We start from the raw sequence: 18,746 nt of genomic DNA on the forward strand, positions 1-18,746 counted from the left end.
TCTGAATCCATTAATTAATCTTTCTGCTTTTCAACAGACTCATCTGTCATCAGAAGGGGGTATAATTCTATATGGAAAGTAAAAGTCATCAATTTCTTTCCTGATGAGACTTTTCCCACTCCAAATATCCCAAGTTAGAAAATATTTCCCAAGTTTGAAACAGCACTAGGCTTTCATCCAAAACTCAGATTATATAAGATGCGAGAAATCAGTCATCTGTTCCTGTCTCGTCACTTCTCATTTTTCCCCTTCTTGCTCAACTCTAGAATTTGCAGCTTCTTGGAGCTACTTTCCAGACCCTGTTTTCTCTCTTCACAGTCTCCCCCGCGGCTTAGAAGGCTTTCAGACACTTCTAAAGGCCTCTCTCAAGCTCAGAGTCTGTCCTCAATTTCAGTTTGTATATTCAACGTGAGGGTCTCACGCTCTCTCTCTTACAGTGTGTAAAGCCGGCTTCTGCCCCTGTCTTTTTCACCTTGTAAAGGAACACACTCTCCTCCTCACTCGGATTCTTCACACCTCCCTTCACCTGCCACATTCAACCCAGCAGCAAATCCAACCGCATTTACTCCAAAATATATCTGCGTCCCCTCCTGCTCTACCCTGTGTCAGGGTCAGCTCCACTGGACTGGCTCTCCTGGCCTGGGGTGGGGCCTGTCTGCTCCCCTCTCATCTTTACAGTCCACTCTTCATTAAGTAATTAAGGTGAACTTTTAAAAAGGTGAATCAGTTCCTCTTACTCACCTTCTTTAAAATACTTACTTGCTTATTGACTACAAAATAAAATTCAAAGTCCTGATTTGTAAGGAGTAGCTACCTGGATGGTCACACCCATGCCTACCTCTTGTAGCACACTCATCTCACTCACTACATTCCTGCCTCCTTCAGTTACTGTAGCACCCCAGACTCTTTCTGGTCTCAAGGCCTCTGCATGCCCTGTGCCCTCATGCTGGAATACTCTCTTCACCACTCTGTGTGTGATGGTTCTCTCCATCCTTCAAGTCTCAGGTTAATTGTTACATCTGCAGAGAGTTTTTTTCCCTGAGCACCCAAACTAAAAATCTCTCTATTATTCTGCTTCAATAGTGCTGTATTTATTTCCCTGCTTAAAGTTGATTGCAATTCTACATGGCTTTTAGTTCGCATTTTTTATATTGTATGACCTGCTTTTTAGATGGAGTCTTGACCGAAAAAAAATATTATTTAGGGTTGAATGCTAGGTTAAAAAAACAGGTCTTACCTTAGGGATGTCAGCTGAGTAAAGAAATACTGGATTCCTCTTCACTAATATTTTATAGTTCCCAAGATGCCCTATTTGTGAAATTTCTACCCCTTCATAGGACTACAGACTGTAAGCACAAGGACTCCTGAGGGTGGGCCTCAATAAGGAAACAGAATTTCTCTTTCTTTCATATCAAGTGTCATCATGTCCAGCTGATTTTTTAAAATAAACTATTATTTTGAGATTATTATATATATCTAGAAAAATGTAATGTATAGCTCTATGAATTTTCACACATTGTATGTACATATTCATTCTGCTACCACCCAGATCAAGACAAAGAACATACCAGAACTCTACCAGTTCCTTAGACCTCTTTCCCAAAGACTGTCATAGCGCTAACTATAAACATCACTTTTGCCAATTTTTAATCTATCTGGAGAAGGATCCTGCTGATGTTTTCTTTTGTGTCTGGATTCTCTCACTCCGTCATGATTTGTGTCATTTATGTTGCACATAGAAAGAGCTTTTCATTTTCATTGCTGTATCATATTCCACTGTCAACTGGTTTGTGCATCTTTTCAATGTCAGTCTTTCCAGTGGGTTCCCAGTGACATCTCAATGCTGTCTAAATTTCTTAATTCGCATTTCCTTGAAGTCTAATCAGGTGGAGCCCTTTTTCCTATGCTTGTTGGTTACCTGGGTATCTTCTTTTGTGACTTCTGCTAAAAATCATTTGTCCATTTTCTACTGGAGTCTTTTATTATTGATGTGTGAAGTTATTTATGGGTTCTAGATAGGAGTGCTTGTGTTTCTTTTGATCTCTGTATGCAAATATGACATGGTGGCCCTTTAGTGAGAAAAGACTTTCTTAATGATGTCTTTGGATTAATAAAAGTTCTTGACTTTATTATAATCTAATGTATCCATATTTTCTTTCATTAGAAAAGTTAGGGGGCCTCCCTGGTGATGCATGTGGTTGAGTGCAGTGCTGTAAAGCTGTCTGCAGCCTCTGCAGTGCCAGTTCGATCCCCGCTGGCCCTGGAGATACCAACGTGCTGAGCAGACCTCTCCTGTCTCGGCCGCTGCTCCCCTCAGCAGTGTATTTCGGTGAGTCTGCCTGTTCTCCTCCCCACTCTGTCTCTGGTGAATCCTCTCACCCCCTGCATCTCTGGCCTATACCCTGGTTCTTGTATAAAAAAATCTTAAAAAAAAAAAAAAGAAAAGAAAATTTAGGGCTTTTGGTGTTCTGTTTAAGACACCTTTGTCTACCCCTAGCTCACGAATATATTCTCACATGTTATCTGCTAGGAACATTCTCACATGTTATCTTCTAGGAAAACTGTGGTCCATGAAATGGTGTCAGTTCTGCAAAACATTTGTCACCAGTTCATGATGAGATAAAGATATTGCAAGTAAGTATTAAGAAGCTTTTATCACAACTTGCCATTCACATGCTATTCTGCAGTATTTTATTTCATTTTACTAAAATATTGGCCTGTGGTGGGTCAAAAATATTTTTTAAAGTTTGTTTACTATAGACTGCAGCACTTTTTAAAAAATTAACCTTTGCACTTAGATTTATAATCTACCTAAATTTAATTTTTGTGTCAAGAATAGGAAGGGGTCAAATTATTTTTTTAATATGACATCATTTATTGAAAAGATGACTTCACTGTCCATCTGTTTGGTCCAATTCACTGGATTAAACAAGGAGGTTTTATTTTCTTGCCATTCCTTTTGTTTTTGCATATAAAAGGGCAGGTTTATTAGAGGGAAAAAATAAGAATGGAAAAAGGAGATACCTGCATAGACACAGGTGGATAGTCTCAGGACAAGATTTCCTGCACAATAGTTTTTCACATCAGCTAAGTATCTGGAGACTAATCCTGTCCTATTGCTCCATTCAGTTGTCTGTGACAGTAATACCTATCATATGTCCTGGATCTTTGAAATTTGTACTACTTGACTCATCTTCAAACATGTCTTGACCCTGATTATATATATATGTGTGTATATATATATTTTTTTCATGCATTTGCAATACATTTTAGAATTATCTTAGCAATCTCCACCAAAGAACTTGCACAGATTTTTTTATGGGACTTTAATGAATCCATAGACCTTCCTTTGTTTCTTATATATTCAAAATGCTTTTGGTTCAGTAAATCATTTTCCATAAACTTTATAATCATCTTTTGGCTTCTGACTTTCAAAAGTAAAAAATCCACATTATTTGGTGTTATATAAAGTCTTCTCATAATTAAACTGACCTCATTGTGTCTTTTTTTTCTGGCAGTGTTGTCTGTGCAAGCAAGAAAAGCCCCCTCCCTCCTCCACACCACCATCACCCCCCCGCCCCTGTTCCTTTACTCTCACTTTTTCATTTATAGCGCCTCCCGCCCACTCCTGCTGACATCTCCCTTTCCCGCTGTGTCACCAATAAGACCTGACAGAGCTTCCTGTGATCTGTTCCCACCACTCTAGCCCACAATCCATTGCTGTTTTCTGTACCTTCTGGTAATTCACTGCACCCCTAGAACAGGTTTCTACATCCTATAGCAAGGAAAATGTGGATTTCAGTTGTGCACACAGCAGTGGGTCAACACAGCTAGTTGAATTCATTCTAATTCACGGTACATAAAACAGGTGCCTGAGTCAGGAAACAAGCAGGAAAAGAGCCTCCTCGTTTAGAGAGTGGACTGGACCAAACAGGTGCTCAGTGAAGTCACCAGCTTTTGTTTCAAACTCACATCTTCTAAAGCAGCTCTCTCAATATTCTGTAAGTAGAGTCAGGAATTCTATAATTGTTGGTTTTCAGCCTCTTTGAGGAAAGTTTCAGTTTGCTCTTCAGGGGGAGTAAACTACATAGAAGAACTGGGGTATAGACCAAAGATGTGAGAAGTGGAGGGTGAGAGGATTCACCTGAGACAGTGTGGGGAGCAGAACAGGTGAATTTACTGCTAAGGGGAGCAGCAAGCAAGACAAGAGAGGTCTGCTGCACCATATGTGGGAAGCCCCCTGGCTGGGGATCAAACTCAGGCCACAGTGGTAATGATGCTGAGACTTGACCCTTAGGCCACCAGGGAGGCCTAGAATGAATATTTTTGGAAGGTCATGATAGTTTTTAATTCCAAGATCCAGTGGGGGTGAGTTTTTTTTTTCAGGTTTACAAAAATGATTAGAAGTCAGATAAGGGGCAGTGATATGACATTGGGAAAGCACTAAATGCTGTTGAATTGTACACGTTAAGACAGTTAGTTTATACCATGTAAAGAACAAGACGAATCAGAAGCCAAGCATGTTCTCACCATACAACTCGTCCCCAACAGTGTCCAGCTGCTTTCCCGAAATACCTCATGCCAAACAACCAGAGAATCACGGAATACATGGCTCTGAGCTCCTGAACTGCGTTTACCAGGAAGGTGTATATGTGATGCTTACATGGTGGACAGACTACCTTGTCTAAACTAACTCACTCCAGAGAAAACATGGATCACGTCTGGACCAATAATAGACTAAATGTGAATTTTACTGTGACTTTCAAAACTGTCCAGATCAGCATGGTTTGCTTCAAACTTCCAGCTGTATATATATTAAAAAAACAAAAACAAAAGAACCTCAGAGCATTGCCTACCACATGTCGCCAAGCTTAGTGTGACAAAGAAAGCACATATCCCCAAACCTACAGTTGCCCCTGAAAACAAAGCCCCCAGCACAGAGGGCATAACTCACAGCCACAGGTCAGTCCTGGCTTAAAACTCAATTTAGAGAGGACAATAGGAAAGACAAAGAATTCCACCCAAATTCAGTAGGTTTAGGTAAGTGTTTAGGAGGGAAATATAGGAATAAGCTCAGATGTTTAAAGAAACAGTAATACTTCCAGAAAGCCTTGGGAAAGAAATAACAAAGTGTTTCCATTCATTTTTAGGCATAAAAAGCATAGTGGATTCTCTTAGCCATATCCAGTTCGAGTTTAGAAAGAGTAATTCTCCAACAGTGCTTGCAACTGTTTAAGTATCAATCCAGAAGCTTAGAACTAATTTAGACATTGTGATGCCCTTAGTTTTTCATGCAGGCAGTCCTGTCCCAGAATTTGTAGAACTTAAGTAGATAGTAAAAGTAAATAAAATAGGTCCGATGGAAAATGTTACATTTGTGATCTGAGAAATTATACATTATTTATGCTTTCTTTCCCTCTCCTAGAGCATTAATTGTTAGCATCATTGTTAGCATTTCCACTGCCAACTTATTACAGGACAAAAAGTCATGTGACTTGGCTTTAATGACAAGAAAATTCACAGATTTATTTCTCATATATACTACTTAGCACTAACAAGCAGTTTTTAGTTTTCTCCATTAAATTCCTTGAACAAAATAGTAACTTTGTTCCACGGTCTGTTAATGTGTGATTTCATACTAATGAATGAGCAGGGCGGTGGTGATGACTGGGGGCTAATTGGCATTTTCAGGAACTCTGGAATGTCAGGGCAAGCCACCAACATCTGCTTTCATGCAGTTCCTATTGATAAATTCTGTGGGAACCAGTAGAGGGTCACCATGGACGCTGCGGCCAACTGGGGCAAGGAATAATGCCTTGGACAAAGGCAGAGACGACAAAGAGAAAGGGAAAGTCAGGCTATGCAAACCCTGACCCAGAGCATTGGCTCCAGATTATCTGAGTATGTGGCATTCAAACTCACTTCAGCCCAGTCTCAGCATAATTATCTCAAGTTCCTTTTCAATGTTTAAAGGAAGCTGTAAGCAGAGGAAGGGAAGTTGTCCTGCCCTCCAGAGAGAGTGAAATATAGGTGTGGTGGGCAGTAGGGTAGACAGAGCCCCAGGGACACCCTGCTGGTGACACAGACAACCCACTCACAGGACAATAAAGTGACCACTGACAATTAGGAAACTGTAGCAGCAATCAAAGGGGACTATGGGACTTGAAAGAAAACAGAAGTCACCTAAGTCCTTGCCTGTCCTCATTAATTTGTCTAGGTAAACAGAAATTTGAATTTCAAACTTGAATAGCATCTTCCCCAAACCAGGTTGACTATGAGTGGCTTAGGGATAGCAGAAAGAGCTAGAGAAGATAGTTTAACCAAAATAAAAGCTAAAAATGGATGCTAAGCACTTAGATCTCTATCTGAAGAAATGACAAGAATGTAAAAACCTAAAACCACTATTGCTCAATGGGCTATCTCTAGGTGAAATTATCTCATTTTTATGTTGTATTGAAATGCCTTATATTATAAAAGAATGCATGTTTTCTTAGATGACACATAAGCACATGCAATGTATCCCAAGGATATTCTGGATTCCATAAGTATAAAGACATAGAGGAGAGAAAAAGTATGGAGTTTTACTCCTAAAGCTGAGAAACTTCCCAGCACGTGACAGATATTGTTAAAAACCAGAAAGAACTGGCACCAACTGGAATCCTTCCTGCCAGGTCCCTACTTGGTCTTAAAACCCAGTCTCAACGCAGTGTCAACCTGTCCCGACAGCTTAAGCCTAAACAATTAATCAGGAATTTCTAAATCAGCACCAAATCAGTGAGGTGTTCCGCATGATAAGAGCTCACACTGCCTGCTCCTGAGGGAAGATGGCTCTACTGGACATTATTTTTCTTTTGCTAATAATCTTATCACCCCCACTTCCTTGTCTATGCATACACTCCATTTTCTATCGCCCCTTGCAGAATCTACATGAGATACTGCCTGATTCGTGGATCAGGCAGTCAAGTATTGACTTTAACAAAATATTGACTTTAACAAAGTCAATTAAGTCTCTACATTTGTGAATTTTGCTATTAAACAGCACACATATCACATCATGCTTTTTTAACTCTTAATTTGTGTCTAAAGACATCTCTGTTTGCCCCTTCTTTTAGGGGGTTGTCCCACGCTCCTGGGCCTGGTGGAGGAAGGTAGCATTTTTCCACATCACAAGCACTGAATATTCAGCTGAAGGTCCATCTCAACCCTTAGATGCCACTTCTACCTGACTGTGCATTAATAGTACACCCAAAAATACTGCTAAAGCATTAACCAGATTTTTTAATAAATGTACTTTCTTAGCATACATTTTAAATTGATGCCATATATAACATCATCAGGTTAATGTAATCGTTTCTCATGTAAAGCTCAAGCTTTGTCCACTTTACAGAACTTAAAAATAATATGATTCATGCCAGGAACAATTATCAGATTATAACTTGGAATCCCTTATTCTTCACCTTCAGTTCTTTGCCCACTGAAATCTGAGACTTGTTTTCTTAAGTGATATTGGACAGGTGCTGGGCTTAAAACAGAAATACCCGGAGAAGGTAGTTTGGGGGTACATTTCATTCTTACAATAATGGCTCACCACAAAATAAAAACAATCTGGCAACTATAAGGAAATAAACTTTTTGTGTCATAAAAGCAAAAAAGTCACTTTGTTTAATTAGATTGAGCTCCTGAATATCTTTCTTTCTATCTTAGATACCTCTGTGAACCCATGGTGGAAACAACCCTCATTTCAAACCTGTTTACTCTATAGAAACTGATGCAATAAAAAAAACAAGTCTGTCTTCAATCCCAACACAGGCTTGGCGGGCCAACCCGGCACCAGACTGACCCATTTTAATCATGCAGGGAACAGAAGTCATTGCTATTTTTACCTGGTGTTCAGCCATCTGGCTCTCTGGACTCCTGCCTTGCTCCAGACTCTCACTGAGCTTCATCTCGATGGCTTCCATCTTGGTGGAGATGGACTGGAGGGAGTCCTGGTACTTTTGCTGGCGTTCTAGAGCTTCATAGAGTGTGCGCTGCTTTTCACTGATCTAAAGAAGAAAAGGGATATTACCAAATGCTTCCCAGCCCCTTATCTTCTAGATTACCACATGTCTTTCCTCACCACTTTCCTTCAGTGGCCCAACAGAGGGTACTCAACTGTGGGCCGGATATGAAAACTCTACGCATGGGTTTTGTAAGAGAGTTGCTCAGGTAATCTGTGTCTGGTGGGCTTCGACGATTCGACATTTTAAAGGCTTACCACGTTCTTTAAGGTTTCCCAAGAACGCTGCAAATCATCCAGCTTAGCAGTGGCTGATGGCTCCATGCCTGGTTCGTAGAGTGCCTGGGATGGCGACAGGCTTGGGTGAAGCCTTGCGGCCTCTGTCTGCAAACTCTCAGGAGACAAGGCTTGGTAATAAGCAATATCCTGTGGGCGCAAAACACAGCACTGAGTGCAGAAGGAAAACAGTGCTTAGGTTACTACTCTGGGTGCTATTAGTGATGTGGAGTGAAGGTTTAGTGTTTGGCCCTTTCTTGGGGAGCTGCCAACTAGTGAAGTTAGTTATTCTTGTAACAAGAATTTAAATATCAATTAAACACAAATTATAATTGCTTTAGAATTTGAGTTTATATTTTAAAAATGAAGACATTCACCAACATTTCAAGTTGCCAAAACCCATTCTTGTATTTGGTAAAATGAAAACACAAAGGACTTAAGCAGAATCCATATTTAACCAGCAAAATAAAAAAAAGAGAATCTAAATAAACTATTTCCTAAATTATTGTTTGCTGTGTTAATTAGTTTTGACTAGTTAAAAAATACCTAACTGGAATGAAATTAAATCTAGAAAGCAATTTTTCAGGTAGAGTCCAAACTGCAATGTTTGCAAGATCAATTTGCACAGAAATTAATGTAACTACTTTAATTTAAAACAAGGGAAAATGTAATGGAGGAGTTAAAACTATTCTAGGAAACAAATAAAAAAAAAAAAAAGGGTTTCTTTTCATTCCATTCCTGTACGTATACAAGCAATTATGTATAGGATGAAAAACCAGGCTTTCGAATACTCTTTTTCATTTCTTGGGTTATAGGTAACATTGCATTTTATTAGCATTGATAATGGAATTTACTAGATCAAGACATAATTATGAGTTGTTAGTTGTTTTTATGATTATTTATCTGTATATTAGTTTAAATTGAATTGGGGAACTATGTTTATATTCTGGGAATTGCCATTATAAAATTAGCTACTTTTGAAGTGTCATTGAAGATAATTATGTTAATTTAAAATACTTGAGTTTTCTGATACTGTCTTGGTAAAATATATCACAGACCCCAGTCTCCCAAGAAACCATGGGAAGTGGAGGAAGGGGCCAGGTGCTTGGGGGTCAGCAGGAAAGCAGGAGCAGGGCTGCACAGCAGGAAGGGTTCAGACAGGTGTCTAACACCTAAGACTCCAGTGGAAAGTCTCCTCCTAGGTGTCTAGATAGTTGTGTTCCCTCATCTGCACATCACCGGTTGATTCTGAGGTTTAAATGAAGCCATGTGGACAGGCTTTGAAGGTTCTACCCTTTTTGTTGTTGCTGAGGCTTCCAGACAAGTTTCTAACATGGTTGATGGAATTCCGTCCCAACCCCGTCACCACCTTGAGTGGATGACCATGGCATTCTTGCATCCTTGCGAGGGTCTGTAGGGTAAGGAAGTCAGTCAGGTTTTTACACATTGGCCTTTGTGGCCATTACCTGAGGTTTTGATCTCCTTAACATAGGGGGCTTGTGAGTGTGGGACACACATGCCTGACTAGGGACACCTGAGCATGGGTGTGTGGGCATGCGCAAGTGTGCACACATGAGCCTAGAGGCCAAGGATATCAGTGTGGCGTCACTCAGAGACAGGAGTCAGATACGAGAGGACAAGTGACTACAGAAAAGGTGAGACCACGGAAGACGCCAGAGAGAGCCCAGAAAAAGCAGAAAGATTCACTGGGGCTGGGGCTGGGGCTGGGGTCTTGGCTGCTGCCAGCCTCCCAGCCTCCAGGGCCCCATCCCCCTGCCTGCCCTGTGCCTACTTGCCCCACTACGGCTCTCATCTCCGCTCGTGCTCACTCGCACCCACCCCACTCCTGTTCTCCACATCCTTGAACGCCACAGCCTGTCATCACTAAAAGTAGCTCACCCCACGGTGTACTTTGAACTATTTCTAAAGCTGCTTAAATCCTCTTGTCTACACCTTTGTTTCCTTTGCAACTTTACGCTCCGCTTCCCCTCTCTGGAAAACCCCAGTCATGACTCAGTCCAACTCTTCTGTCCAAAGTGTACGTGAACACACACAATTGAAGCCATCAAGGAGATACTCCTGCAACTTCTCAAATTTCTAAAAATCTGCCCAAATTCAGACTCTCCTTGTCTTAAAATGCCTGCCTGCTTTCTTCTTAGGGATGGCCCTCCACATCTATTCCCAGAATCCCTTCCACCTTTGCTTTTCAAAGTCAATGCACTATAATATCCTGTGATCCTTCTCCCTTCTGACTTTCTCATCAGCATGAAGAGTCAAATCTCTATCTGAAAATACCTACATGTGCTTTCTTTCCTCATTTTTTTCTTGCTGGATGACATATATCAGGAAGGGCCACAAACCACCTCGGAATTGATCATCACAAGTGAATATACTTGCACACAAGGTTGTGAACATCTTTCACTTCATAGTCCAACTTCTGAAAATGGTAGCTGGCACGTAATAGGTTCATTTTCTCACCTTCAATCCACTTCAAAATTCCCAACTGAACCTTGGCCTTAATGCCTCCACTGGCATTGTAGTTGCCACATCAGTGGCTCTTTTCTATGAAATGACTTTTTTTTTTTTTTCCAGCCCTTCTCTTGCTTGAATGTCACGCCTGCCATACCACTGTCCATCCCTATTGGAAACACTTTCATCTTCCTCCCAGATCCCTAGTCATTTAGTCTTTTCCTTAGTAGTTTTTTCCCCATGCATTCTTAAATACTGGCGGACTTGTAAGCTCCAGACTCAGAGAGCCAGTTGTCTGTGTATATTCCCAGGCAATTAAAAAAAAAATTAAAAAAAAAAAATCCAAGATGAGAAAAGAATTTCGGAAAAAACTATAAAGTATTATCCATCTTTCAATAAATGGAACTTGTACTCACCTAAGCTGTAAACGTGGGATTTATTCTCTATTTCCCTTCACCCTCACCACCCACTTACGTAAGGATGAAGTTTTATTGGTGCACACCCTGGCCAAAGCATGGGTGCAAGTTCCACTGCAGCAACAACTTCCTGATTCCAGGTTGCAAATGGGCACCTTGCGGGCTGCCTCTGACTTACATGTGTTCCCTTGGCTTCTCCAGTGTTTTATGTTGTTTACACTTTTTTCTTTATGGAGATAGACAGATTTCATAAGAATCCAAGTTCATGGATTCTCTTACAAACCAGAGGCATGTGAGCATGGACTCTGTCCACGTGGTTCCAGATATCCCAAAGGAGAGGCTGTCTCCTTTACGTGGGGAGGTGCTGGCTGGGTCTTCACCATCCCTCAGCTGCTTCTCTCAATTAACGACATCACCAGTGTGCACCAGGCGTCAGATTGTACAACTTGTGTCCCTAACTAGCAAGTCTGGTTCTGAATTTGTCCATCTCCAACCTCCTATCCACATTGACCCAGAATGATCTGTTCTAAAACTCCATTCTATATATAGCTTCTACTGCAGCTCCTTCAATGGTTAACTACTAGCTTTCAGATAAAGTGCAAACTCTTCTGTGTGTTATTCGGGTGCTTCCTGATCACTTCTGTATCCCTCTCAGCCTCGTTTCCCCCCTTTCTCCCTCAAATCCATGTTTGTCTAATTATACTGAGATTGTGCAATTGTCTTGATGGGTTGTTTTCCTTCCTACATATGGTTCCTTCTACCTGAAAAATTTCACTACACCCGAGTGCACTAAACCCTACTTGCACTCCTTTCTCAAAACTAAGAGGTGATGGGGCCTCCCCAGTGGTGCGGCAGGTTGAGCGTAGTGCTGTGAAGCCGTCTGCAGTCTTTGCAGTGCCCGTTCTATTCCCGGCCAACCAGGGAGATTCCCACATGGTGTGGCAGACCTCTCCTGTCGTGCCCGCTGCTCCCCTTAGCAGTGTATTTCGGTCGTCTGCCTGTTCTGCTCTCTCTGGTGAATCCTCTCACCCTCCTGCACCTCTGGCCTGTACTCCAGCTCTTGTATAAAAAGAAATAAATCTTTGAAAAAAAACAAAACTAAGAGGTGATGCTTGATTCCTACTGGACCCCAACCTGGCTTAGGGGCTTCCTCTGTGTCCTCTCATAAATACCCAGTGTTTCCTGCTGTCATAGTACTTGCCACACCCAACTGTCATGGTGGGCTTGCTCTTACTCAGACCACAAGCACCTGTGTGAGAAGTACCTTTAGTGTGACTCTGAGCAAGTTTGGAGTCTTTGGCAAGTAACAGACAGACATGTATGTTCCTAGAGATCTGTAGACAGAAAAGCACTTATGTAAACTCTATTCTCAAACAGTCATGCGGAGCCTTGTGGCAGGGATGCAGGAGAAATGCACCATTAGGCGAGTTCATCCTTGCAGAACCTGGATGGTGCAGCCTGGTGCACACGTGGGCTGAATGCTGTCGCCTGTTGGGGCCACTGATACAGAGTGGCCTGGAAGTGACTCACATGACTGTGCATGGAAGACTGTGACCCCTGAACAAAGCGGTGGGGGGCTGGGATGCCCACTCCAGCAGTCAAAATCTATGTATAATTCATAGTTGGTCTCCCCATACACCAGTTATACAGATTCAACCAACTAACCAACATGCATAGTGGGCTGAATCTATGAACGTGGAACCCACAGATAGAAAAAAATCCAACGTAAGTGGAGCCAAGTAGCTCAAAGTCAAGTGTTGTCATGGGTAACCTGCATTACTGTCCACACAGAAAAGCAAGATGATGCTTTAAATGTAAAAACTGCAAATCAAATACTCTATTAAAAGTTTCAAAAAGGAGCCCAAAATAGAATAAAATACATGTTTCAAAAAAAAAATTTTTTTCTGGGGGGTGTGTATGTGTGTGTGTCTCTGTCTCTGGGCTATTAGGAAGAACAAATCCTGGTTTCTTCAAAGGATTTGAAAATCATCATCACCTTTTGTACACCAACAATTTGGATCTATTTATGGACTACACAGATTCAGTAAACTTAATTATCAGTCCTACAAGTACTAAATAAAATACCAAATATCTGGGCTAGTGAGGATCACCTTAGCAAAATGTCTCTTCTTGCTCATGCGCCTAAGGTATGGGAATCATTATCCAGTAGATTCCTAAGGAAACAAGTTTGGAAAATGAAAGCTACGATTTGAACAGCGTTTTCCAGTTTAAAAAGTATTCTCACAACTAACCTCACACTTGATTATCACAATCTTGTGACTGAAAATGTTTTGTTCTCATAACAAATGAGAGGATTTGGGGACTTTTCAGGGACTTTCAGCTGAGTGGAGGAAAAGCTGCACCCCATCTGAGTTTTGGGCTGCGTGCCTTATCATACTCTCACGTTTTTCAAACTTCTAGTTCTCTCAGCTCTTCCCAGGCGCCCAAGTTGGGCTTGTTTGGAAGAGGGTCAAGAAGCCTGCTGCACATTCTGGGGCTGCCTGCTCATTCCTAGCCTCAAGTGAGCTCCATTACTATCACATTTCAGTTAATAGCTACTGTCAGAGATGGAACCCGCTGACTGGGAGATCAGCTCGTTATATAATGGAGAGCTACTTACAGAAGCACAAAACCTTTTTTTAACAGCTGTGATTTTATAAAGCAGTTATATTTGGCTGCTCACTGAAACAGCTGTGCACATTCTGTACAGTGTTTTGAGTCTGAAAACTAGAACTTACAGGGATGCTCAATGTTCTCCTCAGTTTCAAGAAAATAAATCCGAGGCATCGCTGGCCTTGTTGTTATTTTTCACCTTCTTCTGATTTACATTACCATTATATAAGAATAAAATGCACCCAAAACAACGGATTGATTTGTTTGGGCCACATCAAGCTTTTCAACAGTTTCCTGTGAATATAACGTCTGACATAAGCTAAATATATTTTTTTTTTCCAAATTGGCAACATCACACACAAGTGTGGTAGGTTAACAATGTGATTTAATTAATGTTTTCCTGTGACTAGGGGAAGGATATCAAAATGGATTACAACAAAGCCTAATCTCACTCAGAATTTTAGAAGTTGATTGAGCTTAACAATTAAGTCATAATCATTAAAATATTTGCACATTTAACCTTTTCCAGGGTACTCTCAAGGGCACATTAGAAGACATTCTACAAGAAGTAAAATAAAAACAGAATTTCAGAAAAGGGATATTCTTCATATAGTGTTTGTTTCCAGGCCAGTGTTTATGGTTCAAAATGGAAATTTTAATAAAGTTTAGCATCTAAGATAGGATGAAATGTTCCTATACTATAAACAGTTGGTGCCAGCCTTATTTTTCTGATTATAATATCTGTGATGTGACCACAGGGAAGAGCATAATGTCAAAGAATGGGTAATAAGTATTTTAAAATCAGAATTAGGACAAGTTCTAAAATCACCCAGAAACTTATTTTTTGTTTTAAATTCCTCTCCTCTCTTTTGTTATTATTTGGCCCAGGCCACTTCTGTCACTAGACTGGGAGGTTCTGGAGGGCAGAGGACACGCTCCCCTATTCTTAGTTACTTCTCTGGATTCCTACACAAGATTTCACACTAAGCACCTGTGCAGAAGGTAGCTAATAATTAAGTGGTTGAATTGAAAACTCCCTGGAGTTATATAGAGTTCTACCAAGAGAATTATTTTATCTAAAAGATTTCATCAATTTTATTCTCCACTTCTCTCGGAGGAAGATTTGTTTATTACACAAATTCTATTTTGAATGTTTCTACTTTAACATAAAAATTATGTGATTCATTTATAATATAAGCTTATCAAACATTTGCCCTGTTCAGTGTCTTTCCCTCGATAATAAATCTCAGCTTGTTTGAACACTTAACAAAACGCCATCGAACATAATTTAATTTTTTAAGCTTTTTGGCTAAAAGGAAAAAGTAAGCATTACTTAACAATCACTAAAAATGTTTGGTTATTGCAAAAACATCTTTTTATTTCTATCCAATATTTTTCATGAAAATATTTTACATATTTAATAAGTAGAGTTTATATTTAATGTAAGGTAAGCTGAGGAACTCATAGCAACGAGGCATTATCCCTATTTTATAGGAAATAAGAAAACTTAAGTCTACTTAGGCATTCTGATATTTATACTGGCAGACAGCTCTTCAATTGGCTGACAATTAGTAAATAAAGTATGATATGGTGAACACAAGTTATCCATCTTCCAAATCTGAGCTGTTAAGTGTCAAAAACCACATTCAGTGCATGTTAGAATAGCAAAGGATCATGTTATTTTACAACCGTGACACCAACATTTCATTCTCTGGCAGGGTGCAGTACTCCATTACAGATGGCAATGAGAAATGAAGCCCACAAGCTTTTGAACAGGACCTTCTTCGGCTGTGAATCTGGGACTTAATCTCTTGCTCCAGCCCAGGGGAGCAGCGGATACTCTGAGCCCAAGGGGTGTCACAGACCTCCAGAGGGTGTGTCCGCCTAGTGTAAGGTCCATACCCGCAATCTACCAAGCCGAGGGAATGGAGTGCTGCAGCCACTAGAGACCTGGGTAGAGGATTGGCAGTGGGCGTACCTGATTAACAGAAGCATCTGGATTAGCCACAGGTGATGGGGAGCGACAGGCAGGTGGAGAGGAAATCTCACTGTTGGTTCCCTCCTCCCCAGACTCCTCAGAGACAGGGGACAGCAAAGTGTGACAGCGACCTGCAGTCATCTGTCACATAAAACGTAGCCCAAAGGGACATGAAAAGGCATTAACTTTGTCAGCAAAAGACCTGGTGAGGCACAGGTCAAAACAGAAATTACCTAACAAAGGTTAGAACTACTGAACCCCAAATTCACACACAAATTCTGTCTTAGTATTGAAAGCTTTTGTCCTCAGGTAAATACTACGCCAGGGACCATTTGTAAAAGCAACAAATATGATGCCAGGAAGAGGTGGTACAAACCATTCCAGAGTTTTGTTTTTGATTAAATATGTCTTTTTCTTTTTCTTGATTGTTTTTGTCTTTATAAATAACTAGAAAATCAAGAATCATACCTGAGCGACAGGTCTATGAGATAAAAGCTTCGTCTCTCATAGATATCTCATTCCAAATATTCTAGCTCCAAATATTCTCGAGTTCCAAATAGGCACCCAAAGTAATAAATTCCCCGAAGGGTTCAGGTACAGTTACGCAGGACCCCAGCAAGCAAACATCAGTGGAAAACATACAGCACAGGAACACTTACAGTTACCAAAATAATTAATACATTTCAGGTGCAAAGTGATCAGAAAATAATGCTGTAGATTAGAAATGACTGGAACTTATTTTAATCCAAAGGTAAACTTCTGATTTTTTTTTTGTTTTTCATTCCTAACTTTTCTCTTGTCTCGTTTATAAACATTCACACAACAGAATACACATCTAGCCAGCCCGTGTTTCAGCTTGGAAAACACATGCACAAAAGCACAAACATGGGGTGCATGGCGCTCCCATCCCCCAGAAAATAAGCAAGCTGCAAAGGAGCTGGTTCTGAAGCTCGGGGGGGCCCCTGGCTGTGGCTGCTGAACTCCAGACAGGCCAGGCCGACCTTCGACACGTCAGGCAGAGCAGCCTCCTGCAAACAGCTCCCTGTCAGCTGTCACTGTTTACACGGGCTGGCCTCGGCCCCACGGAGTCAGAGTTGGGGAGACTGTCTCGGGTCTAGTCTGCAAGGTGCAGATCTGCGCCCCAGCAGGGAGCCCCGGGGCGAGCAGGCAGCTGCGCAAGAGCGCGAGGGCCCCGCGCCCCCGGCCTCGCCCCCACTCACCATGACCACGGAGGGCTGGGCCGCGGGCGCGGGGAGGAGCTCCGGGTCCAGGTCCCCCGAGGCCCCCGCCAGCCCCTCCACCTCGGTGACCGTCAGCAGCATCGTGGCGTGCTTGGCTTTCATCGTCAGCATCTTGCACTTGGAGTTGAGGGAGGCGATCTGCTCCTGGTAGCCCTTGATTTTCTGAGCCAGCTCCTGGGGAAACATTTCCCACCCCCGCCCGGTGTCAGAGCAGCATCAAAAGGAAACAGAACCCGGCGCGATCATCTTCCTCCCGGGCGGGCCAATGAGATCCCCGGGCCGCGCCAGACAGGGCCGGGGCGCAGGATGTGGACCGCGGGGGGCGCGGCCGGGGCGGGCCCCGAGGCCCCACGCGCACCCCGAGCCCACGCCGTGCACCCGGGAACCCGCCCCTTTAAAATGCCCAAGCACCTGAAATTCGCTCGATGGTTCATGCCACGGAAATGAGGTCATGGGCTGACTCCCAGGGCAGAAAATGCGGCGCCTGGCACGCTCGCCAGGCTGGAGATGCCTCAGCACTGGGTTGTGACAGGCAGCTTCACAGAGAAGCTGCCTGTCAGTTCCTTGGGCGCCCCCAGCCTGTCCCCCCACCCCACGAATCGCTTTTTCTAGATCAGCAAAATATTGCAAAGGAAAACTTAATCGTGTGTGCAAATGGAATTTTGCACATTTATCCAATGCACTTTCTCCATCATGCCTCGAGCTAGAGCTTTGCACGCAGTTCAGTTCCAATTCAATGGCTTTTAAATTAATTTGCTGTTGGACTTATTAGATTATTCTGTGTAGTTTTTCTTAAGTATTCTAAATTTAAAAAAATTAAATAATAACCTACAATGGCAATTCTATAATATTAAAAGTGTATTTCTTACTTATAAGATATATGCATTTTTTTTAAAAATGAAGATGTATGTTTCCAAATATTAATCCTAAAAGTAAAAACCATTACTCTGTTCTGCTTGGGCTGCTTTGCCTGAAAAGCTGTCACTTAGTGTCCACAGAGGACATGTTTTGTGACAAAGACATTAAATGTTAGTCTTTAAAATGGTTCTGTTTATAACTCTCCATGTTATATTTTATGTGTGTGCCACTGACACACAATTTTATTATTGTTATTTTCTTTGTTTCTTCCCTCCCAAACAAAACTGACAGAAGGCAGGGCAGGAGGCGGGGGGCAGTCCCCCAGACTTAGCCAGCATCCTGTCCTTGATTTCCAGCATCCTCTAAGAATTTTTAAAATAAGGATAACAAAAAGCAGAAATCATTTTTTTTTAATCTTAGGACTTTGGATACTTAATCAAACCTAAGTAGGATTTTTTTTTTAAATAATGACTAAATAGCTACTTACTGCACCTGACCTAGTGTCTACCACATAGGTGTTCAATAAATGAGATTTATTATCGTTACTTCGCACACAGCTGTTGAAGAGGTCTACCAGCTCACAGTAGGGCATTCCAGCAGGCCTTCTTACATGGGCCTGCCCCACAGGTGGACTCTGTATGAATAAGAGTTAGTCTTAGCCTTTCTACCCTCTGGCCATGGCCCCTGGTCCAGTCCGTGCAAGCTGTGCCCAGGCTTAAGGCAACAGCCCATATACTCAATTGGAGCGCTCAGCTTGATCCTGTATAAATCATATCTGGTTTGGTAAAAATGTTTTTTTTTTAAGATTTATTTTTATTTATACAAGAGCTAGGGTACAGGTCAGAGTCGTAGGAGTGTGAGAGGATTCACCAGAGACAGAGTGGGGAGCAGAACAG

The 18,746-nt window shown here is 41.7% G+C and overlaps 1 protein-coding gene across 1 annotated transcript in view; it reads right to left on the reverse strand.

Moving 5' to 3' along the window:
• Nucleotides 1-17,178, reverse strand: part of SYNE1 (spectrin repeat containing nuclear envelope protein 1) — a gene marked incomplete at both ends in the record, with an annotated part of 158,373 nt that extends 141,195 nt beyond the window's left edge. Inside the window, 4 exons of the mRNA XM_084259624.1 lie at nucleotides 7,884-8,045; nucleotides 8,258-8,425; nucleotides 15,752-15,892; nucleotides 16,972-17,178. Coding sequence (XP_084115750.1) covers nucleotides 7,884-8,045; nucleotides 8,258-8,425; nucleotides 15,752-15,892; nucleotides 16,972-17,178 — 678 coding nt within the window. The remainder of the gene's footprint in view (nucleotides 1-7,883; nucleotides 8,046-8,257; nucleotides 8,426-15,751; nucleotides 15,893-16,971) is intronic.
• Nucleotides 17,179-18,746: the final 1,568 nt, after the last annotated feature.

Source organism: Talpa europaea (genome assembly GCF_964194135.1).
Source record: "Talpa europaea genome assembly, chromosome: 2".
Lineage (NCBI taxonomy): Eukaryota > Metazoa > Chordata > Mammalia > Eulipotyphla > Talpidae > Talpa > Talpa europaea.